This window comes from Acyrthosiphon pisum, chromosome A2 (genome assembly GCF_005508785.2).
Source record: "Acyrthosiphon pisum isolate AL4f chromosome A2, pea_aphid_22Mar2018_4r6ur, whole genome shotgun sequence".
NCBI lineage: Eukaryota > Metazoa > Arthropoda > Insecta > Hemiptera > Aphididae > Acyrthosiphon > Acyrthosiphon pisum.
The window spans coordinates 64,938,761-64,966,126 of record NC_042495.1 but is presented as its reverse complement, the minus strand read 5'-3'; the positions used below and the strand labels follow the sequence as shown (position 1 = coordinate 64,966,126).

General features: G+C 33.8%; 1 protein-coding gene across 2 annotated transcripts in view; it reads right to left on the bottom strand.

The window, feature by feature from the left end:
• Positions 1-27,366, bottom strand: part of LOC100167285 (autophagy-related protein 16-1) — a 173,398-nt gene that overhangs the window by 20,205 nt on the left and 125,827 nt on the right. For both annotated transcript variants that reach the window (XM_003248499.4, XM_029490336.1), the window contains exon 9: positions 417-537. In XM_003248499.4, the coding sequence (XP_003248547.1) occupies positions 417-537 (121 nt within the window). The remainder of the gene's footprint in view (positions 1-416; positions 538-27,366) is intronic.

The window sequence follows — 27,366 nt, the reverse complement described above, 5'->3', positions numbered from 1 at the left end:
AGTTTTTATTTGTATTATATAATTATAGAACAAACACTGTGGATTAATCGTAGACAAATTTAAAATAATAGGTTCTTTAAACAATAAAAACATTAAATAGTTGACAGCTATATTTCACGATATATTACACTGTCTGATTTACGACAAAACAATCACCCTGTATAAATACTTAATACACATAATATATTATACTATATACTATTTTACTGCAGAGTCGGCTATCGGCACAAATATATTATACATCGACGTCGTTTATTGGACCGCCACCAACTACACAAAGCCGGCACGTTATAATTTATATAATATGTACAATCTCGTACAATATATTATTATTGACTTGGTTTACTAATCGTCGCACGACCAACTCGCGATGAGTTGTATGCGTATACACAAATATAATAATATTATACACTCACATGCCCTGATGCGTAGATCGTATATCTTCAGCGTGCGGTCGTGGCTGCCGGTCACCACTTTGTTGGGTTCGCCCATGAACTTGGCAGCCATCACTTTGGCGCAGTGTCCGGTCAGCGTGTGCTGAAACAACGACAATAAACACACCGTATTATTATAACGTCACGAGAACTAAACTAATAATAATAACAATAATAAATAAAATATAAGACTGTGCAAACTATATCGTTTTATACACGCATATACAGGTAGGTAGTTTAGTAAGACTTAGATATTTTAAGCGAAATAAGTAGTATTAAGAGTAGGTCGGGCTAACGAAGCTCAGACCGCAGACATGTAAATAATATTTAACATAACCGTCATGGCGTGGCATGTAAGACCGGAGTACTTAAATCATGAGTTGTACCAGCAGTCGCGGTACTGTAGTGGACGACAGTGGACACTACGGACGATCCTATTTAAAGTATTAATATATTATTGTTTGTGAGTGTTTAATGGAATACAGTATTTCCGACTGTATTTTGTTCTCCACTCATTTTTAACGTTACCGTATATTCTTCTCGTATATCCCGATCTGAAACCGGTTAATTCGTGGGGTTTTACCACAGAAAAGCACCCTGAAAGTGATTGTACGATAGTCGATTGAGTGCAGCCAGCGGTGTATTCAAGGGGGGGAGTGGGGGTCAGATCGTCTCCCATTGGTTTTGGAGTGGATCATTTTTCAATTTGTGTTTGATGCGAATTTTGAATCAATTTAAATTATATTAATTATCGTTCCTTATTGTTAAATATTTTATTATAAGTAAGAAAAAATGTTAGAGAGGGATGGAGATTTCCCAATTTTCCCCTCCCATTTAGTATATCGTTTTCTTTTTTTGATCCCCCTCCCTTTCAGAAATCACGTCTACACCACTGGTGGTAGCATCGACGAGGGTGCTCGAACCCTCGACCCTCCTCCCTCCACCATCACCGATCTGACCCAACTGAAGTTATCTTGATATATTAGGTTATAAAGTCAAGAAACATTCAGTGTTCTCTGACAGGAAACAAAAATCACTATATGTGCGATATAAAAAAACTGAACGATATACCTGTAACCTATTTAGGTACCTAAATAGTTGTTACCGGGAGTACGGGGAAAAATAGCATAAGCACCGTCAACCGCAGTCGTCATATACGTCTTTTGCGACTTTATTGCAACCTATGCGTATATGATAGTAATAATAATATTATGGTTGTGTATAAGTACCTGTTAAAATTACAAGTATATGATTTATGTATACATAATATGTGTGTGTAGGCTCGTATACGCGCGTTTTGTCGTCGGACTAACTGTATTGAGGTAATATATTATTACCCATATATACGTCCCCCACCGACAGTTGCAACTTTAGATAATATGCATATTATATTATAATAGGTATACCTACCGACGACGACGACAATATGCGTACCTACAATATTTGAATAATTTAAAAAATTTTTTTTAAAAATATATTATTTTATTCATATACCAATCATAACCCACTCGGGTGTGCGTGTGCTTATACACGTCGTCGTCTCAGCGTGCGTTCGTATATATAGGTACCTGCAGCCGTTCGTGAGCGCAGTCGTCATGTTTGTGTGCGTCTACGCGTATTCATACCATCGTCGGGCGATGAATGGAATTAATTTCCATTTATTATAATAATAATAATATACGACGACGATGCGATAAGTCTGGCAGAAAATGCCGACGCAGATAATATAACTGATGCAGTAGTATACTTACGTCGTTATTATTTTATATTATGCACCATATGGACGCACGCTAATAGAACTACCCTGCTGTAAGTATCAGCCGACGATACACACACACACACTCCGCACACCAATTTATGTATCTATAATACATACCGAGTGCCTCACCATTTTTGTATACCTGTACTAGTGTACGCATGCTCATCCGACCACTATTATGTATACTTCAGCTATATTAGAATGTTTAATGGAAATTAGAAATGCAACTTAATAAATATTTACATAAATGATAAGCACGGTAATGTAATTATTGGCTGCTGCATGTCTCTCTGTGGAAACGGGATATTTTTTTTTCAACTTAACATTATTATACAGTATAGTGTCGTGGCTCTGTAATTTAATACCGATATTTACCAAGCTATAGTATATTATTTAGAAAATAATGATTTAAAAAAAACAATAGTTATTGACGGAACAAACTCTATGAGCTCAGTGAGTATTATAATATAATCTGAATATTTCAGTGGTCGATTAACGACTGTTCGTTATGCTTTTTGATATTTGGCGTGTCACCTCGAGCGAACCAAAACAAAATACAAACATAACATTATATTATTATTATACACATAAGAATCGATCGTGCTGCAAAGGCCCTCGAGGCAGCTGCGAGTCCGTCGCTGTTGCAGTAAACTCGCGCATATATTTTAGGCGATCGTGAACTATTATAACATATTCATTTACATTTCCTATTATGATGTAAATCCACAAGAGTACTTATAAACATTTATATATTATTATAAATAACAACTTATGTGTGTGTGTGTGTATTATGTATAATATATATTATAATCGGATCGGTTAACACGCACATACCGGCACGTTTGTGATTTGATATAATATTACAATTTACAGTAAGTACGTCAATGTGTATAATGATGATTATAATAATAATAATAACAATAATAATATAATATACGATGTAATAATATTTATGTGCAGTGTGCATATACGCGTATTCGTATTCGTAATAATCCGACAGACGTAATTATATATAATATTATAATATACACACTACACATATTATAATATACTTGTTACACTACCTATAATATATTGTACGATATTATATTATTATTATTACATATTTAACTTTCCCGGTTCCGACACTGGAAAATCAGTCGGATATTATATCTAACACGTAAACTGGGGCACGGTGATGTACATATTATTATTATTACTATTATTGTACACTACCGAAATCGAATACATCTGTGGCAGATCGCACGTATACAAAGTTTATACGGAAATTATAATTCAGAGTAATAAACGATGATGATAGCAATACGTTAGAAATTAATATTATGCGTCGGTATATTATATTAAACCATACGAGCGTCATTCTTTCGCTGAGTTTTCAGTGGTGCGATGCATTACGAATCTGTTGTACATACAGGGTGATTCACCGAACATACTCACCCCCATCGTTTCATTGAATAATAAATTCATTCAAATTTTCGGAATTTTTAAATATACTTAAAGACCATATTTCAAGTTCTTGAGATTTTTTTGTACTATTTACGGAGAGAGTTATGTGGAGATACTAGCTTCAGTTTTTCAAACGAGAACCATCCATTTTATTGTAAATTACTTGGTCAATAATTATCCTGAAAACTTTGACGTATTGAAATCAAATTTTTAACGAATAGTTTTTGAGTTATCTAACATGGTGTAGACAATAATAATATGTCCATGGACGATTTTGGGACTATAGAAATTTGAAAATGTTTGTAGGTATAATTTATAAAAATAGTTCAAGTTGAGCATTATTAATATTACTAGATCCGTTATTAGGTACACATAATTCATATTTATGTAAAATCATTTTTGAGAACCATTAATATTATAATCCTTAACAAAAAATATATTTCAATAAATGAGAAACAAGTTGTTTGAATTTTATATAACCAGGTAGTCGGTAGTTACATCAACATTTTGAACAAAAATATCCATTACCTAAATAATTTAAGATATATAAATGGGGTTCTCATTTGAAAAACAGAAGTTTGTATGTATGCATAACTCCCTAAGTAGTACAAAAACATCTCAGGAGTTTTAAAATATGGCATTTAAGTACTATTGAGTATTTAAAAATTCTAAAAATCAGAATTTAAATAGATTCATTATCGTCAAATGAAACAATGGGGATGAACGTGCTCTATGAATCACACTGCAAGAGCGTACTTATATAGTGCGCATCCATATAGCTTAGCTATATCTATAATACGTAATATTATTATATCGTCGTAACATTTGTTTTCGCGTGAATACTAATTTTACGGGCCGTGTTGAAAAAATGAACTAATGAAAGAATGAAAAATAAATTGCAATGAAATAAAACGTATCAAAACTGCAGACGCGAACGGTTCGTTGCGCGGTTAAAACGTGTACCTAAATATAATAATATTATGACCACCTATATCTTGAGCGGAAATATTTTCGAGTTTATAATATAATTTTATGACCTACAGCTCGCCGCGGGTTCAACGCGTTTGTTATTTATGCGACACATAATGATAGTACAACGTGACTTACCAAATTGTAATGCTTGGCCGGACCTCGGCACACGTCTGCAGCATATCGCGTTATTATACGGTCTTCGTAAGTAGTTTTATTGGGTACTTATGTCTACACGTGGTTATTATTTGGTATAGAAGCCAGCCAACGACCGTAGCGGACCGTATGATGCAGTAGACGTAATAATTAAAATATTATTACGATATCGGTATAACATTTAAAACAATAAATTATAGTATAGCTACTAGGTATCCGCCGAGTAATACACGTCATGATCACCGGCTAAAAAACATAGACGATAAATATAGCGATTATATATTAATATATAGAAGTATACCGAGTGATTATTTTATCAAACAACACTCGCATTATATCAAAAACTGTCAAAGTTTTTGAAAATATTTTTTTTTACATAATTTCGACGTTTAAGTCGTTCTAATACAACATTTTGGAAAATAATATAGTATTCTAAATATTATCATTTTTTTAATTACTTACTTTTTTTTAGTGCCATATACATTTTGGTTTACTACTTCGCTCTAGTATCTAAACTTTCAATTCGTATACTACCTATACCTAATTCACTATTCATTCTAAATCTGACCTTAATTATTTGTAAAAAAAAGGTAGGTACTCTAATAAGATTATGATTCAAAATATGAACTAAAAAATGTATGCGTTATCATTCAAAAAAGTAAAAACTTAATATATAATTATGACAAAGATAAAAAATGTTGTTTTGTTACGACTTTAAATTGTATAAAATAACATTTTCCAGAACATGAACAGCTTGTGAAATAATGAGAATTGAGTACCTACTCTCATGCTTATGCTAAATGAAAAAAATAACAATACTGGTATAATAGTATGTATCTACCTATACTTACATTATTATTATTTAGGCACCGCTGTACCGGCGTGAAACTGTAAAATTGTAACATGACTATAGTCCTCCTTCGGTTGGAATGAATGTCGTCGTCATAATAATATGTGTTTTGATAATATCATATAGAATTATTTCGTTCGCGTTTAACGGGTGAAATAAATTCCGGATCGATTTATGTGAAAAAAAGCGTATGGCGACACGCGAATGGAAATTATACCGCAGCAAAACGAATATACGACCTATACCGCGGTATAGAACGCGTAACAATCGTTATTAAAATAAGCACACAGCGTTTGAAGTTATACGACAAATCGGATACAATCTTCTAAATGGTTTTACGCCCATATGATATTATATTATGTGAACTATGCGTATTATAAGATATGATAAATAATATAAGAAAAGACATCTAAAAACCGACGTGTTACATCGAAGATCCACACATTTCACTGCACCCCGTTTAATTATATATTGTACTTTTTAGAAATCAAATGTACACATATTATATTTGAATAAAATAAACAAGACTGGATAATCTTTCCCTGCCTTCTGCGCAGTAGACGAAATAGTTAAATAATAATTATTTGTTGCCTTAAAATCGTATTTTTTAAGAGAAGAAAAAATTTATACTGAACAAAATGTTTATAATACATCATATTATATTATATAATGTATTAGTTAATAAAATATACTAATATACAAAATATACACTATTTGAAATTATAAAATGTTCACCTTTTTTATTAAATTTTTAATTAAACAAAAAATTATGGTCACATTGCACATAAAACAGTAATTATTATTGATTGCCACAATTGTTTTTACGGGCTTGGGTGGTCGGGTCGCGGAAAGGGCACGCCGACTATTATAAAATGTTCAAATGTAAGGACCGGGTCGTGCGCGTTGCGTCCGTTACGAGTCCATTATACGCACTGTGTATAAGCCATTATTAGCTTTTTGTCGCGTCTGACCTGAAACTCGTTTTGGGGCCAGTTGTAAATCGTCGTCAGTGACCCATGAATGATGTTCGCTCTTGTGTATTTACATAAGAAATGTATAATTATATAAATATAATATGTGTATACCTATAAGAATTTTATTTATTATTACCATATATTAATATTGTATTTATCTTTAGGAACTCCGTATACCAGATACGAGCTTAGCTCTATTGGTTTACGTATCAGTTCTTAATATTATTATTATTATTATTATTAATATTTATGTATTATAACTGAATTATGCTGAAGTAAAAATAAATAAATATAAAATAATAGTATCATGTATATATAGTAGCTGAGAGGTATCAGTATACACCTCTCGTACCTGTATAAAGTTTGCATAGGTACCTATACACCGGACGTGTATATATATAAGTAAGTATAATGCGCACTGGAAAAGAACTGCAGAAATATAACTAATAAGACGTATACCTATACAAAATGTTATATTAATCTATCGATAAATATATTCTGTTTAAAACAAGTTACAATGAGCAGAATGATTATTTTGTAGTATACCTATGAAGTATGCTATGAAGCAATAAATAAAATGTTAAAATTTACCATATTCGAATTTGTTAACGTAAAATATCGATAAAAAAAAATCTAACACTTTTCTAAATAATTAGTGTTCCCTGTAAAATAATCATCTTGTTAAATGCACTTGAGGTAGTAAATACATCACTCACTAAATATATACAATACTGAATGGTTGCAAAAGAGTATAAAGAAGCGACGTCTTATTAAAGTTTTTGCTGTAATCAACACGAACAGATTTACGTATATGTTTAATGTTAAGTGGTAATAATACGCATGTACCAGCTTTATTATATACCCACATATCCAATATAATGATATCGCGCTTTTATCGACTGTGTATCTCTGAAAATAATGTCTTAACCGATTTAATGTTTTTTTTCTTTAAATGTGTATATACAGGTATATACATAGGTAGTATATGACACTTACTACCTTCACCCACTCATTCTTTAAATTATAAATTTACGCACATATATAACAGATAACTGTATTATAAAGATGACTTTTATATCGTTTATATATATAATATAGGTTATTAAGATTTTTTATAATTTTTTTTCAACATTAATACTATATATTATTAACATCTCAGAATGCAATTTTTTTTTAAATATCTTAATAATTATGATATTACATTCAATGCGTATGAAAAAAGAGCATAGAGTAGTTACGTCGAAAGTTTGCACTGCAGAGTTACTACTTATTATACGCTTAGGTATATATTATAAAGGAACGGCCCCAAATCACGTTTTATGTATTATATACATCGGATATAATATATTATAGGTACAATACTCACATAATATAATTATATCCGCATGCACAATGTTTACAATGTAATACAATATACGGCGTAATACTTATTAGGTACTTATATACTTATATGTATATATATGTAAACGATAGGAAACGGCGACCTCGTCGCAAAGAGGCGGTTTGTCCGTTAACACAAAAAACTATAATATATGTAATATCTTTGAACGGTTTTGAAAAAAAAAATTGTTAGAACTAAACCCCATATACGGCGGGTAGGTATATAAGGTACACACGCCAACACAGCTGTATATATAATCATCGGCTCGACTGTAAGTCGACTGTGTATATAATAATATATAATGTTTGTGTAGGCACCGCAATATTGTACATTATGATATGTATAGATACGGTTAATTTCAGGCACGCCTATTTAATAACTACACCGCTGCGCAGTATTGGCATTTACCGCGAACTGCATGTCTGCAGCGGACAGTGCAACGTGCAGTATTTATAAACCATATACAACATGGTATATGGTTACAAATTTCTAGGACAACAGCAGTGTTTTAAATAATCAAATCTCTCGGATACAATATAGGTACAGCACTATATTTTATGCGCCTTTAGATATAATATCATAAATATACCACATTGCGGCAGCTGCGCAGCTACTAGTCACAAACGTTTAAGTCATATTTCACTCGGAGATAATAAATTATAAAATAATACAAAGTACATTATTATACCTTTACTGCATAATATATATTATAATTTATAATGTATCCGCAACATAATAATAATATTACAATATATAAATGCATCGCGCGTACCTATGTAATATTATCACCGCAATGCTCGGCGCAGCCGGCGTTAAAGTCTCCGCGGAATCAACCCGGCATCGATCGTCCCGCAGATGCAGAACGCAATTACAGCGGTAATAGCTGGGTAGGTATACAATATAATATTATGATTTAATATTACTGCATATAGTACATATGTTTTAATTTAGTATCATATACGAGCGCAAATGAAACCTGAAGATCTGCACGCATAGTCAAAGATGATCAAGCGCGCGCGAGTGTATACCACAACGCTGCACATAATATATGTTATGACGCTATCAGTTATAATATATGCTGTTGGTATACTTTATATGTAATATAGGTTTATACCTATTAAATACTATAGCAGTACCTATATATAATATAATATGTTGCACCGCGGCAAAAACTCGTTGCGGATTCGAGTCCGACGTCCGATGAACTTTCGCGATACCCGTCTCAAACCCGCGGAAATCCATTACGACGGGCGGACACATGAAAGGCGAAGGAATTAATTAAAACGTATACCTATATACAAATGCGTATACGACAACCGACGTGCGCATGCACATATAATATTACATTCAATCGAAACAAAACGGTATAATATGTAAGTACAAGAGCGATTGCAGCCGACGCCGCGATGAGTGTACGCATATATATATATGATGATGGTGTATGTATACAATATAATATATAATAATATGCGTATATATGATCATCCGATGGAGACCTCGTTGTGTCAGTTTGGTGTCGGTTCTCTGCAGCGTATATGTACATGAGCGATACACGCGCGTTGTAATAACGTCCGATTTCCCATATACATGTATGCATACGTATATATATACATTATTATACTATATCATATTATATTCGCGCGTATACCTATAGGTACGACAAGAAATAATAATAATATTATAATCGCGTACAGACATCGAACTATACGCTACAGCGGCGGCGTCGCCTTTGTACTTCCGGAACGGTCGCATTTTATATAGTATATATTGTAGTCGCGGTTAGGCCATACACTCCTATATACGCGGTTGACACACGCGCGGATGATGTATATTAGGTGCCTATATTTATATATTTTATAATATGCATCTGCTGCGGCGGTTATAGCTGGTACCTAACTATATATATATATATAGACGCTAATCCGCGAGGACAGACCAAAGGCGGCTCGATAAGACCGCGGCTAAAACGGGAAAAGGACGTATATGTTTATACGCGGTATAATAATATGTTTATATGGGTACCTATCCGTTTCTGCGCACGCGGGGGGTGACGACTATCGTATTTCCTGGGCGCATTCTTCTGCTGCAGTTGCAGGCGGCGACTTATACGCGGATACACCATATTATTATTGCGACGCACACACGATTTACGTACTCGTTACCTATGTATAGGTTCCGCGTTTATGTATATAATTGTCGCGTGTGCAGCATATATATGTGTATAGTTATACACACCACCGACGCCGTAAATTTCCGTTTGCGCGAGGCATTTCTATTATATTTTTCGTCGTCTCATAATGAACCGTGTGCGTCGTCGTCGTGTTCCCAAGTCGAAAAAACCCGTTTCGTGTTTATTTATTTACATTTTTACGTATCGTATACTCGCGGCACCTGTAGGACGCTCCACCCGAGACGAATACTGCAAACGTACATATAGGATTATAGGGCCTGCGGCGTATTGTAAAATATTAACATTATATAGACAAAAATGTAATTGCGAACAGATTCGAAAACACGCGCGTCGTGGAAATAAACTACATTTACCTGTACGGGAATATAGTGCGAATAATATCGTTTGTCGTCGCAGATTGTGCGCGTAATTATGATATTACTCACCATACGAACGTATAGTCGGTCATCCAGATTCCAGTAACAGCGCTGTGCAGCTGCAGATAGCCAGAGGAGAAATAATATTCGGATTCGCGCATACCAAAAACAATAATCATCAGTCATCATCATAGCCGCCGTCGTCAGTATACACACGGAAAATAATTAAAACCGACTACGGTGATGTACGCGCGCGGACGACCACGCATTATTTATATACCAGCTATAGGCTAGATCATGCAGGGTACATTAATTCGGTGGCAATCCGTTCGACCATAACTCGATTATACGCAATGCTTACCTATATAACGGTTTAAAATGAAAATTTTAAACGAAAACTCAAATTATTGCCATTACCATTGATTCTACAGCTATAATAATATATTATAGTACAATATAATATATTGTGTAATACAACGAACATAATATATTATTTACCGCTATTCGGGCGGACTACATTCCGTCATCTAAACTACTAGGTATAGGTATCGTTGAAGTAGTGCCGGGCGGTTAAGTTTGGATAGGTCGGGGAATGGCAACGGAAAAAATAATTTGACCATTTTGTACGCGTTTAACGCGATCGTTCACACGTGAAAAACGACTAAATTACGTGTTCGTTCTCGGAAAGTGATATCGACGCGAGAAGACACTTTGCCGTCATCCTAACCGTGTACAATTCTTTTAGGCGTGTGATGCGACGGTCTGCCTTAGATCTCCACGCAGGTAATCTATATTCAGTGGCATTCGGTGGTCGATCAGATGGAATAAAAGGTGTAAAGCCCTACGGTAAATATGGTATTATACTGTTAGTGTGTGCACGCAGGGGCGTCGGAGGGTCGCGAATAACTGCGTCTTGCGAACGTGACGGATTCCAAACATACGGTTCGTATTGTTTCTGTGCACACATTAATCGCATACCATTAAACATAGGTATATGGTTTACTGTACGAATGTTGCGGTCTGTCCAGCGCGAGATTCGATGAGAGTTTCCGGCGAATCTCCCAGTTGCTGCAGCTGCGGTCGCCTGCAATTTTACGTTTTTTCGGCGGAGGCCGAATATAATATAAGATGATATCATCACGGTAATAACAATAATGATGTCTAATACATCGCACACACATTCTATTACGATATAATCAAATCGGAGTACGAGCATAATACACACACACAAAGGTACGGATAGTGACTTTTCTCACGACTGGTCGCTGAACTTGTGTTCGCAGTTCCGCCTGCACCACCGCTGCACGTACCTATACGTATATTTTATAGTCGCGTTATTATAATATATATATTTTTTCTCGCCACAATCCACTATATAGCAATAATAATAGTATATTATATCGCGCTTATATTATGTAGGTACAATAAACGACTCGGCGTCTCCGCACCGGTATATAAACATATAAAATACAAATAAATTATGCCGTCCTATAGTCGTGTTTTATTCCGCAGACGCCTCCCCCGCGATCACATATTTTCATTAGTCGAGGCGATTAATCGCGAACGCGCCCCGCGACAAATTTATGACGCCCGATCGACGCGACGGTCAAGAACGGCCGCTCGAAACGATATAGGTACACGAGGTAATATACTGCACACGTACTTGCACATAATATATAAAAACCTATTTATTTTTTCATCACAAGTCATTCCGATGAACATTTATATAAGAACACGTGTTTTATTTGCGCTAGAAGCGGAATTACGAATCGTATACGCCTATAGGGATGGGTCATTCCCTGGAAACAATTTATCATCGGGTTATTTTATTAAAACATACGTTTAGAAACCGGGTCTTGAGTTCACTCACACGATGAGCTTTACTAACTTGATTTTTGATAAACCGCAATCAAGTAAATAGGATAGACGAAAAGGTAATATAAACCGTCTGCAAACGATACGATACGAATTAATGATAAAAAAATATATTTCTGAGACATATGCCTATCAAGATCACGATGAAGATTTTCATACGTATAGTGTATGCACGTGCTACGAACACAACAATAGTATTATGAGATGTTTAATGTGATAACGCATATTATACGACACCATGTACAATAATAGTATATAGTTATCTATATATTATTATTGTAATGTGTAGGCATTATATTGGTGTAAGTATAACCAATAATTGTAAATAACTATATGAAATGCGTCGCTTCAGAAAATTAACACCGACGCCCTGCGATGCTCTAATTATACTGCACAAACGTAGTAGTTGCCACTTGCGACCTCCCGCGGTTTATGTGTAGGTCTGATCGTGATCGTACCGATTCAAAACGCAATAATAATATTACAATAACGTGTGCTTGGTGTGTGCACGAATTATATCCACCACATCGTCCCCAATACGAGAACTTAAGACATATACTCTGGATTATATCATAGTATTATGTATAGGCATACCGGCTAAGGGTACAGAGTATTGTCACGGCGTATGTATATACGCGCCTATACATTTATTTAGTATCTGGCCGGTATTATAAGTAAAGCGGGCGAGGAAAATATATGCCGTGGGTAAAGTCTTCTCGAAAGTTCAAGTTTGCAGGAACATATGCGTATACTGTATATAGTACTATAGTACAGTATTTATATTTCAGACAATATTCTGGATAATATTATACTTTTCGAAATCAACTGTCTTCACGGAACGCAGCTCGCCTCCCCACGGAATTAACTGCAGCACAAGTATAATACCTGTATATACTCGCGCCTGCAGTTTTATTTTTTTATAATATGCACTCAGTGGACTGCAGCAGAAGCGGCATTTAATGCTGCAGCGACTTCCGTTGGAACGCGGTGTAAAATATAATATTATATAAATTGTATTATTGTACAAGCACGATGAGCGTATATATATATAGTATTTGCGCAGTCCGTCCGGCTAGCGCGTTTCTCGATCGCCGCCTTATACATATATATATATAACAATAATAAAATACATAATGATTGATGAATTCCTCGGATACTTCGAATTCGCCTCAAACACGTACTATATATAATATGTATACGAAAAAAAAACCACACGCACTCATCTGCTGCCGTCGCGTCGCTAACAGCTCGCCGAGACGACCGTGGGCATTATATATTATATTATCTTATGAAAATCTCCGTCGATTAACATTTAGAATGGTTACACATCCATACCATTCTGTGGGTATATCGCATTTATACGGAAATAATGCGCATCTAAAACGCGCGCGAGTTTCGCGATAATAATATAATATAGGTACGACGCTCGTCGGATTACTTTTGTTTTGTTTTTTTTATCCATTTCGTCATTATTATCATTATTATTCCTATACGACGCCGCCACAGTTTCCACAGATGAGATATTAATCGGTTCTAAACACTTTCCGCCATCTCTCTGTACGTAGCACCGACATTGCGCAAATGCCGAGCAATACTAAGGCGGCGGCGGCGGCGGCGGCGGCGGCAGTATAATTATTGTCAAACGATTACGCGTCAGACGCGATTTCGGTTTTATATTCAATGCAAATGCGCGTCAGCGTGGACAAACGACAAAACGGCCGAGAGTGGAAAATGTCTGAAATTCGATACATTTTTCCGCTCTTTATAATATAATGTATACTTATATAGGTACCAGTTACATTGTTGTATGGGAATCGACCGATGCGGCGAGCGCGAGTTATTTCACTGCAGCGATGCGACTCTACATGCACTGATTTAATATGTTATATTATTATATTATTATACTTATATTATTGGAATGTATCTGATTATCAATTTTTTTTGTTTTTATTTTTTGTACAGGTGTGAAATTTTGATTACAAAAATCGCCTGCGACGTTGATTTCTGCAGTTGGTTAAATATTAACCACAAAGTCTGCAGCCGGAAAACAAAAACCCTACGCTTCCAATCGAATTTGCATTTTGCGGTATATGAATTTTCCTCGCGGGTTTCAGGAACCATGCATACTTTTGTTTAACACAATATGCTATTTAATATCGACATTTCAATAAAGAATACTTTTTATGGATTATGTCCGTCGTATGTATTATACTATTTGTATAGATAGATTAGCATTTGAAATAACTGCACGTGTAATCGGTATAATTGGTTGAGAGTATTCAAATGTGTCTGAAATTCGATACATGAAACATTACTTCACACTTTCTATGCATAAAATATATATATCCATATAAATATATATACCAGCTATTCCTTTGTAGGTAGGTAAATTGTTGGTATAGACAGCGGTGCGATACACTTATGGACTTATTTAATATTATTACAGTCGACAACTCGAATCTCAAGGGGAATACAAATTAATTCGATTTATGTATTTTTCGAGTTATATACCTCAAACACAACTTAAAAACACTTCAAAGAAACCAAGAAATAAATCGAGTTAGCGATAAAGGTTCGACTGCAGTGTTATGCATGGGAGTGTACGGTTGTCATTTATATATAAATACGTTTCACGTTTTACGGTCGACGAAATTTCGATTACAATAATCGTCTGTGATGATAATTTCCGCAGTTGGTTTACACTACCTACAGAAAGTCACCTGAAAAATAAAAGCCCGTACGCTTCCGATCATAATATTGTGCTATGTGCTATTTTAAATTTACCCGGTTTGGAATAATTGCGAATATAATTTTTCTTTAAGACAATATGATAATATCAACACCTCAGTATAATGAAAACATTTATATCGATTTTGTCGTTGTCTTTTTATATTTTTATACATATAATATTTGATTAGTATTTTAAATAACTGAAAGTGTACCCCCATAACGTAGTCTCCTAATCGAACCGTATATGGACCCGAATAACACACGTATCTCGGCCAAAGTTTCTTGGCCCAATATACGCGATATGTATATGTCACTGCACGCAGATATCGCAGATATCGTAGATTTCTATACAATAATAATATTATCGATGGAATGCGTGCACGATATATGAAATGAAATCCGGCAGTTTATCATGGAGCGTACCCGCACCGGGAAAAAATTTGTCGTGATTTACTGCAGAGTTTCTAATGTTTTTATATAAATTGTACACCGTCGCTATATAGGTACGCGATTAGACACGACGACAGCTGTTACAGACGACGGCCGCGGAGGACATACAATAACGCACGTCGTATATGTTTAATAATATTATTACAACTGTCGTACGTCTGCCGCAGACGTCACTTTCACCGAATCGTTTTCAGAAGAACATTTTTATTAGAGACACTCGACGACATAAAGATCAATACCTAACATTTTTATAAAGAAAAAGTGTTTCGCGCGTCAACCGATTTACGACCGACAGGGAAAATTGTTGGTCTTCGTTAAATGCGTCTTGAACGTTATCGCATACGAAATTGGGATTAGTCGTATGATTTCGGTGCGAAATGCGAATGAATATAACGCGCACGAATTGTAGCTAGTGTGGTTCTTATTAGTTATACCATCGAATATACTATCCCAAATCGATGGTTATATACTCACGAAGGCGTACTGGGTGCGATTGTATCTATATGAATAATATTGTACTTTTTCCACCCATCTCGGGTTTGATGTCAGACCTGATCCGTACAAGACGTGATGCACCTCGTGTGTGACACACAGCGCATTCGTTATAATAATATCATACGCGTTTTATACCGCTGATATAATGTTATAACCATAACGACTGCCGACGCTCGTTATAATATTGTTTTGAAATGGTATATAACCGGAAAAACTGCATCCCAGGGGGTGTGCGCGTCCCATTCCGCGCTGAGATTAAGAACACGTCGAGAGTAGTCCGGCAAACTATACTCCGTTATAAATAAAAATACGTTTAAATTCGATATATATTTTAATTGTAAAATACTTGTTTACCTATCGCAACGAAAACAAGGACATTTTTGATTATACGAAACGAAACGGTTGAAAAATAACATATCATATTATACACATAACACCACGCCGTTATCACAACTATATAATAATATATTTTATTCAAAAACCCGAAAACACGTATACAATGTCAAACTTCTAAAATATTAAATATGTACAATCTATACAACTATTCGTATACGACGTGGGTGTCCATTAAAGAAACAGAACACGATTGTTTACATGGTACAATTAAATAGGTATTACGATATTATTAATTAGAAACAAAAAACTGACTGAGAAACATCAATATGTATGTACCTATTTCAGTAACTAAAAAAGTCGAATTGAGTATACCTACTTCATATATTTATATTCTTACAGCTTATTTTTTTTTCCATTTGGACGCCGCCGTAAATGAATGAAAAAAAAATGTTATTAATATACGTGTATCGTGTACGTACCTTCGATATGAATATTTTAAATTAAAAATCGTTTGTAATCACGGTGATTGTACTAGAAATTATAATCGAATATGTAAAATATGTGTGTGCGTATAGAAAAAAAAATATAGGTGAATAATACTATTATTATATAGATAGGAGGCACCTATCTATATTTTTTTAATTTGTAATGTGCTCGTCATTTATAATTTTCCATCCACTGTTAGGTATATTATTATTGCTATAACGAACACGGGAAATATACTAGGAAAAAAACGAAATAACATTTTCAGAAGCATAAAAAAAGTTTTACATTTTGAATAATAATAGAACAGTAGACTTTATGGTGCGTTAATTTGAATTTTTTTTATATACAATATTTTATTTTTATGCATTTTTATGATACAGGAGTTCGAAGAAGCCACAACAATACAAAAGTAGTTTATACCTATATAGTATAGGTCACCTATAAGTCTAAATATGAAACAAACTATTTTGTAATTATACATACCTAATCAAATTAAGATTCGATATTTCCTTCGAAACTATAGAGATACAAAATCCTAAAAAAGTTTTATATGTTTAAACAAATGAACAACAAATACATACGAAAAAATAAAAAATAAATATCAGTCAAGGCAATTTAACTGTAGTTATTGCAAAAATTATGGAGTAACCGCTCACAGGGAAACGAGACATTCGTAAATAAGACGTACCTATGTGGTGCCGTGTGTGTTTCATGAAAAGAGTATAATATTTAGTATTTGTTTTGTACCGACTCGGTTATTACTTATAGATTTTGTATATATATACGTATACGTACATCCATAGGTAATACAGTGATACCCGAGCGCTCCTCCCCTCAAGAAAAAAAATATATATTGTTGAACGTAAAAATACCAATATTTTCTAGTCTATAATATATAATTAATTTTAAACCAATATAAGTTGCAAGTACAGTACACATATAATATACAATTTACGATAATTACTACCTAGTACCTACTATACCTACCACAACTGAAAATCGTATAGGCAAGCGTACAGGTACCTAAATATCTCACCACCGTGTTGTCCACCTCAAAATGTATTTCTTATTTATTTAGGTATGTTTTCATAAATTAATCTTAGAATTATAATTATGACTGTTATAATATTATATGGCTACTATTTACGATCCAAAATAATATTTTTATTATTCGCAATCAATGGTTGTTCATCAGCTATAAACACTAAATAAAAAATATAGGTATACGTCAATCGTTTCAGAACTGCAGATTATTTATGCTTGCACATTGTATAATAGCTGAATTATAATTAATTTACATTGACACATTTAAAGTTTATGCGAGAGGTGGGTAGATAAGTGTATCTAACGAAGTTTTATGTACCTAGAACCTATACATAATATGTATGCGAGTATGTACGTAGCGGAAATCTGTCTGGACAATCGCTGCACATTATTATAACAGTGTTTTATTATTATTGTAATGGCCAATATGTAATTGTAATATATGAATAATATAGTGACATTCTGGTTAAATATATTAAAATAATTACACACACTGCGCAGCAATTACGTTACGTTAGTTAATGTACATCGTATAATAATATTCTAATTATACATATGGTGCGTTAAAAAAATAAAATAATATATAGAAAACCGTCATGGCACTATCGTTTTAATCTTGTACACAACCGTAGGCTCAATACTTTGGCCAATATAATAATACGTTCAATTCAGAATAACTGTTTTTACTATAACGCCACGTCGTCGTCGCCGCCGCCTACACCGGGTGGCCGTTGCGGCAGTGTATGTCCGCGTGTCCGTTCCGAAAAGTGGCGATAAGTCTCTCGGCGATCGGACCGTCGCCATTAAAATATATAAAATATATACGGAGAGCTGATTTATATAATATGTTAAATTCGTGCGACATCGCGGTGCCCTACGCGGATCGCATAAACACAATAATATACATGTATAGAATATATTATATAGATATATTATACGCCATATCATTATTATAATATGGCCACGATGAATATTTATAAGCCGCCAAGTGGCTGTGTAGCAGCAACAACAGTAGTTGTAGAGTAATAATAATAGTAGTAATATTAGTAGTAGTAGTAGTAGCAAAAGTGGTTGTTGTAGTAAATATTATTATACACCGTGTTCGGACCGAAGACGCGACGGACGTCTTGCGCGGGTCAGTAAACAGACTCGTCTGCGGTCTCCGCCGGTCTCCTCGCCGCAAGTCGTCTTACTCATTATTGCCAAACAATAATATTATTTATAATTATATAGGTATACGATTCGATCCGGCGGCGAGCGGATCGCCCGCCCCCCGCCGCACGATCAGTTGCTGCACCAAACAATATTAGCACGGTCAGCGCATATATCACATATACGTAGGCGATTTATAATAATAATATGAATCCTACCACCACTGGACTTAGAACTACTGAAAACAGAGTAGGACACCGGATATCGTTTTATCACCGACAAGTCGTCGGTATAAATTAAAAATCCATGTGCACAACTCGATCGCAGCAGTATAGGCTATACATTTAAAATAACTGCTGGATTACCTCTGTCAATAAAGTCTTAAACGCGGTATAATATATATCTTCAAGTCCCTTTTGTCTATTCACCTAGTGAAATTCGCGCCCGCCGATCTATACCTAATTATACCACTGTTGGCCACAATAGTGTAAGCCGTAGCAGATCTAGAACGCGCGATATGTAAATATAATACGAACGTGAAGATAATGTATTATAGCGCTAAGAATGTATATTATATTGTACAGAACAAAATATATAATATAAACATGGGTATTGGGTTTACACACACGCGACACACACAAACACGCCCACACCATATGCAAATGAAACAAATTATAATTCAACTTTAAATAATAGCAGGCATATAGTAGTCAACTGCCCCCAAATATTCCGAAGTCCGTAAGATCTTCAATAACCATCCCTTATTAAAATATTATGCCCTCAACGAATAGAACTGCACAGCAGTAGCAATCTGTTCAGTTTTCCACACGAATAATCTAAACGAAAAACTGCAAAATACCACTGTACATAAACTGTTTAATAATGTTGTAAAATTTGACATTATCTTTTTTTTTTAGTTAGTATAATAGTTAATTCAGGCTAACAACCGTTGTTATTGAAGCCATTTACCTTTTTATAAAAAAATTGAAATCTCATATAGTAGAGGGTAAAATATGCAATATTGTCGATATTCCTACAAAAAACCCGTGATTAATAATCGTAGATAAACGCTGTGCCCGATCCTACCTCTACGAGCCGGTACGTTATCATGCGAAAACTGGCAATGCGTTTCGCCGAAATGTCATAGAACTGCACCACATTCATACTCTATATGGACTCGCACGGACGGCGGTTCCCTCGGTCGAAGTTACCGCGTTTACGAAGGACCGCGGATTTATAGTATAGAACCTCCCGGTAGAATTCACGGGGTCGGACATGTCCGAAGCGACTACTGCTGACTCACAATACGGCCTGTAACCGTATAGGTATCATAGACGATATTATTATATGGTCACTGCACGCTCGCGGCAACCGGGTTTTCTCGATAATTGCTCACCAGGCGGCTCGTCAAAATAGTATATATACTATATACCTACGCAACTACAACCGTTATATTTTAAAAATTATAATTTATTGTATTTCTATGAAACGGGAAGTAAAAACGGACGCCATTCCGAGGAAGCTTTAGTATAATATTAAATCGTGTTTGAACGAGGAGTGTTTTACAGTATATCACGTTATATATACCATCAGTAATATTGTATCGTTGCTATGCTGTATCGTACGGTTCGCTTGAAGTCAGAGACACGTATGATATGCGCATTTTGGTGCACGTAAAGAGAGTTTATTACGTGTAGTGTACAACTGTGATGTGCAGGCACTCTATTGTTACTGTATAACTTGATCTGTAGTAATACCGATCCAAACTTCGACGGTATTTTGACGAACATCAAAGGATGTTCGGGTACGAATGCGCTGTGTATTTAATATACTAACGTGCACGTGGAATGACCCCACAAAGCGTGCTGCGTCAAATTGATGAATAAATAATCAATAGTCAATACAAAAAGGTGGACAAGTGCGTCAACTGTAACTCTACTGTACAAGAGTTGTCGAGTATGTCATCGTATACGAAAAACGATTCTGAGTGGATACGGGGTGTCAGCCTAGCATACTTCAATAATTAATAATCGAATTTAATAGTTGTAAAAAAACTTTAAATAATCGAAAAATTATCATGGCTATTATATAGATCAAATAATGAGTCAAAATATTTTTTAAATGTTATAATGTATACAAAATGATCATACAAGTTATTAGTGAACATGTAAAGTATCTACGGTTATTGGTTATTGAGTTAAACTATAAAAATAAAATCAATTTTGTCAAAAATTAGTTTTGCGTAAAAAATCCAATTTTTCCTTAATTTTTTTTTTTTTTTTTGGTTTTCTTAAAGCTTTGAAAAAATACTGGAAATGTTCCATTCTCAAATGCACAAACTATAATCACTTCCCTAACAGAAAAAAATGTTGAAGTAGCTAAAAATCTGAGCATTCTTAGTACGCCAAAATATAATGACATACTGAAAAACTCATATTATTTCAGTACGTTCTTTCGCATTACTCACAATCTAAAATAAATATTTGTATTAATTTAATTATATGAATATGGATTAAGGAAAATATATTGATTTTAAGGATTTTATTAATTTTACATATATGCGATGTGCAGCAAATTATGAACGAAACTATTTAAATTTTAAATAGGTAGGTACATCCAAAATATGTATTTGGTCAAGTAATTTACCTACCTCCATAGTCCATACGAGACAGCATCAACAGAAATTTCTGATACCTACCACCCCATTTGTTTTAGACTTGACTAAAAAAAAAAGCAAAACAACCTGCAATCGTGTTTTTTCACACCGTATACCGATGTCAACGCGCTATTAATTTTCATAACCATGTACGCATTATATTTTATGGTCGATTCGAAGAACTACGTATTGACGTTCTTCTGCTTTCTGCTTTTTTTTTTTTTTTTTTTCTTCTTCTTTTTTTTTTTTGTTCTTTCTAAAACGCGTTTTACTGAGATTCCGCACATTTCCCAAAGGTGTTATCAAACAATAAATAGCTCGTTCGTCATACATAAAAATACCGTATATATATAAAATTAAACGCGTACCTATATTACGCACGTGCGTCGGCGGCGTAGCAAAAAAACGGTCACAATTATAAGTAGGTACGTTTTAACAGAATTTTTATATTTTTAACATATAAGAACGTATCCATTGGTACGCGACCGAACCGACTGACGTTCGACAAATAATAATGATAAAAAAAATATATCGTTTATGGTCGTACGAACAAGCGACATAACATATTATATAGAGTTATAGAAATATGATAAAGGTAGAGATTATAGCCCGTGAATAATATAATAGTCACTACACGCATAATATTCTATATTATGGATAGTATTGAAATAGTTTGGAGGCATTGAAAACTTTTGAGTATGTAGAGGATCGACTATTACAATTTATACTACGCACTTTTACAACAGTTGTAGTCGGTTATAACATTCTAAGAGAGGTAAATATATTTTAATATAAAATATTCGACCGAACGCACCGAAGGCTTTACAAGAAATGTTTTCGAAATCTAAAGAATCGAATATAGTAGGTATGTACTTATTGTGTATGATTATGTGCCTCTATCACTATATGTATATGTACGTAGGTACATGCAAATTGTATAACCATTATAAGCTCATTGAATCATGATATACGTAGGTATTTACGATACCGTGTGATCCGCATTTGACGTAACTCACTCATAATTTCAAAAACTATAAAAGTTTTAATAATATTTTATTTTTTCTGCTTTAAAAGCACTTAAAAAGCTAAAACAGAATATTATACGTGGAGTATTTCAATTTCCAATCGAAAAAAATCAAATTTCGGGGAACTAGTTTATTATACCTAACAAATTATAGGTAATTTATATAATATTCCACTCATTTAAATTTTAAATTCCGATAATAATGGTTATTAAACTACTTATCCAATATTTCATTGAATATTGATTGAAATACTCCGAATAGTCAATAATATTCTGCTTCGGAACATTCAATTATAAACTATTATATTATGTAATGCAGTCGAATCTCGATAACTATCGAATCTCAAGGGGAATAGAAATAAATTCGACTTATGAATTTATCGAGTTTAATTATATTATATCTCAAACACAACTTAAATAAACACTTCAAATGGGAAAAAATTCGAGTGACTGAGATTCGACTGTATTTTGTGTTTCTGTTATAATACGCCGTTTTATTCAGGCTTGCGGTTAAATGACCGACGTAAATTAGTGTTTGTCATATGGAAAGAAGGAGATCTGTGGACATGGATAACCACGTTGGGCATGGTGACAATATAACCGAGCGAGAGAATCTCAGCTATATAATATATAGTTAGGTGTTCATCAACCGCGGTAAAGTATACAAAGGTTAAAAAAAAGCCTGTACACGTGGCCTGGGATTGTTTACCACGATTATTATATCACATTTTACGTGTTAAAAAAACGAGTTTTAATTATTGCGTTATAATAAACGAAATACACGTCGGCGACGATGGTTCAGAGCGATTAAATAACTGCGAACTAATTAACGGTTAATAGAAAAAAATGTATTTCCCGCTTTTCTGTCCTTGGGCTTAAAAACTGTTTTACCATCATCCTTTATAAAGCAACAAAAATATAAAAATATGTACCTATATAGCTTTAGCGACGAACATTTTTATATAAAATAACAATAATAATAACTATACTATAATTATACTATATGATACAATCGCATGAATTGCATTCACAAAAAAATCTGAAACGTGTAAAAACCGGAATTTTTTTTAACGAATTATATTCGAGATTTTGGTCGCTTCACCCCACAATTAAAAAGTATATGCGGTCAAGATACGTAGACTAGATATTGTGCAATATCGTTGCGCTTCACTCACCTTGTCGCAATCTAATGTTGCATTGTTATTAAAAAATGTGAAAGCATTAATAAATCATAACACTCAAAAAACTATTAAAGGAGCTCAAGTTCCGATCCCGTAAATATTGTTAAAAAAATTAAATTTAAAAAGTACGCGTTGGATATATTATGGATATATTATTATGATACGCCATGCAAACAACCTTTTTTGTAATCAAATAATTCACGAGCATAACATTAACACGTATTGGTTAAAAAAAAAACCCTTTGTGAGAATAAACTTTTATCGTTTTATTACCATAATATAATTAGGATTTGTTAACAAATTAATTGTTTTAAAGAAATTGTTTTATTTAATAGTTTTCCGATGCTTTCGACATGTCAGGTCAGCAGTTAAAAAATATATTCCAGGTATGGTCCAAATCAAAACATTTTCAAAAATTTCACATTATTAAAATTCCGAAATATTTTTTTATATAGATTTGTTGTGTAATATATGACACGCAATAATCACAAACGATACTTTACATATACCTATTAATAATTAATTTATTAATATAATATACATATTATTTCTTATTAAATGGAAAATATTGCAGTTAGTTCATTTAAAAACTTACAGAAAATATGAAATCAGTTAAACACTATTATTATTTATTATGTATAAGTAAAAAAGCTTTAAGTCTTTCATATTGAAAAAAACGCATATACATGTACAAACATCAGATTTATTATAATATTGCAATATATATTTGAAAGTTTGATACGAATGTGGTTGGAATAATTATTTCCCGAACCATATTATATTTTAGAAATTATTATAATTCCATACCCATATAATATGTGGGGCACAAATGCGTATTTACTCTTGAAGATTTATCATACGTAAATAATGCGTATGGCCTATCTATTGCCGAAATTCTTGAACATGACATTTATATAATGATATGCAAAGTAAACGCGTGTGCGTGTACAATGCACTGTTATTGTCTTCATGCACTATATAATACTATATATCTGCGTGTGATGCGAATATTAGGGTAAAGTATATAACATAATAATATATTTTATGTTATTTATAATATGATCTAAATACGCATACGCGTACCTATATACATATACGAATATTAATTTATAATTTGTTCGTTTCGCGTATACGCATAAAATATATTATATCTAATATGAGATTCACCGCCGACGCGATTCGCCACGATTACGATACATATTATAACGTAATTAATTATATTATTATTTCCATCACGGAAAACGGACGCGGTGGAGGCGTATTTCCGACGCACATAATTCATATATATAATATTGTTATATTTTTACTGTATGCTTATTATATATATATAGGTATATATACCATTATACCAACATATTTTACATTTTATATTTATTTATGAAGACCCGATGACGGTTTAACCGAGTAATAATGTTTCGGCCTGCTTATTACGACAAAAAAATTATAACGTTATAGGTAGGTACACGCGTTTTTGATTGAAACGAACCAAAATGCTTTCGAGCATCGGAAGAAAAAACGAGATTTTCAGATCGAACTGGTTTGTTATTATTATTTTTTTTTTTTTTACGGAATTTTCATTCGTTAAAAATTAAAATCACTATAATATGCTATAATATCATAAGCCGAAAAAGAAAAGGTTTTCGCGTAAAACGAGTTTTTACCACAGACGATAGGGTCAGAAAAAAAAAACGTATATATTATGATACCGATACACATCTATCTATATTATATATGTATATGTACATAATATGTTTATACGCGAAACCAAATAACAGTTGTTTCCAAAGTACCTCACTCACACGCCATGAACTTGTGTGTGTGTGTGATGCAGAGGAGGTGGCTTTCGGAGAGGTCGGATGGGATTAAATCGGGTACACATCTAATAATGAATCGTTATTATTATGGTCGTCATGTAGATATATAATATATAATATTATGATGTTGTAGGTACTTTGCTCGATACCCGCAGCCGAAGCGTACCTATATAGAAACACATAATATTGGCGAGTTTTATCTCCACTGCAGCAGCTGCAGTCCCGCGTGTGTAATTTTGTCCGTCGCCACATTGCATAATATTATAATATACGAGTTCGCTGTCTGTCTGTCTGCACATTTTTTTAAAGTGTGAGTGGGCGTACGTATTATGTTTTATACAATTTATGCACACGGACTCATAACCTATGCGGATATTGTTTCAAAACTTAATGAAAAAAATAGTTCGCCCCCGCAAAGGGTCAGCCGACGCAGCATTACCAGATTATATGTATAGAAAATAAATAATATAATGTTTGGCTCGCGTTCACTATAAAATACGATAACGCGGACAGTGTACAACTATAACTACCATCGTCCGCACGATATGGCGTATAAAACATTATATGTAGTCGACTATAAGTGTTTGACTCATGATATCGGAACGGCTCAGCTCCCGGTAATCGGGTTTCAGGTTTTACCAGGTGGTCTCAGGGTCAATTCTATTTACCTATATTAACAGGAGTAACCTCTCCAAATTTTTCCCTCTGACACGTCGTTGTCCAATGTTTCGTGTCGAGTCCCCCCACGGTGGATTAAGATACCGAGATTTTCGTTAGTTTAATTTCTATAGTTCAAAGTCGACTTTTCTGTTATGATTTGTACATTATATTATAATGTTCACCTTTAAAATAAAAAAGGCACCTAACGTCCATTAAAATGTCAATTTCACATGTGTATATTAAATATAGGTATGTATATATAATATTTATCATGTTTAAATAAATAAATATTGTTATTATTTTCCACCGGTCGCAGTCCCGACGGTTATGGCGAGTTCCAGAAGAGCATATTATATTATATTATGATGCATATACGCGTTGATTTATGGGCCACGGGGCCATGTGCCGTACGGGACAATAATGCGCCGTGTTAATTATGCTATATTTATAAAAAAGAAAACTTCATTACCGAGCAGCGACTGCTGCACGATATACAATAGGTCGGTAGAAAAAAAAATAGAAAAAAATCGCTTTTATCCACCCGGAAGTCGGCGTGCGACTTGTTTCAGATATACATACCTATAATATAATAATAATAATATGTACTTATTACTTATTAGTATTATTCGAAATACAATACGACAATGCATCGGCCAACATATATATATATAATAATAATATGTAGGTACGTGTATGCACTTTATGAACGTGCATTACCTATATATACATTAACGACACAAGTCACAATATAAGTATTATAATATTCGGTTTGTTCATTATAATATTGTTGTTTTATGCATATATTACATAGGTACACACCTAAGTTTACAACCAAACGTGCGTAGTAAAAAGAGGAAACGAATTTAAAATTCCAACTTTTCTGTACCTATATAAATGTTCTAAAGTTTGAAAATTAACATAATGTAGGTACGCCATTTGGGTTATGA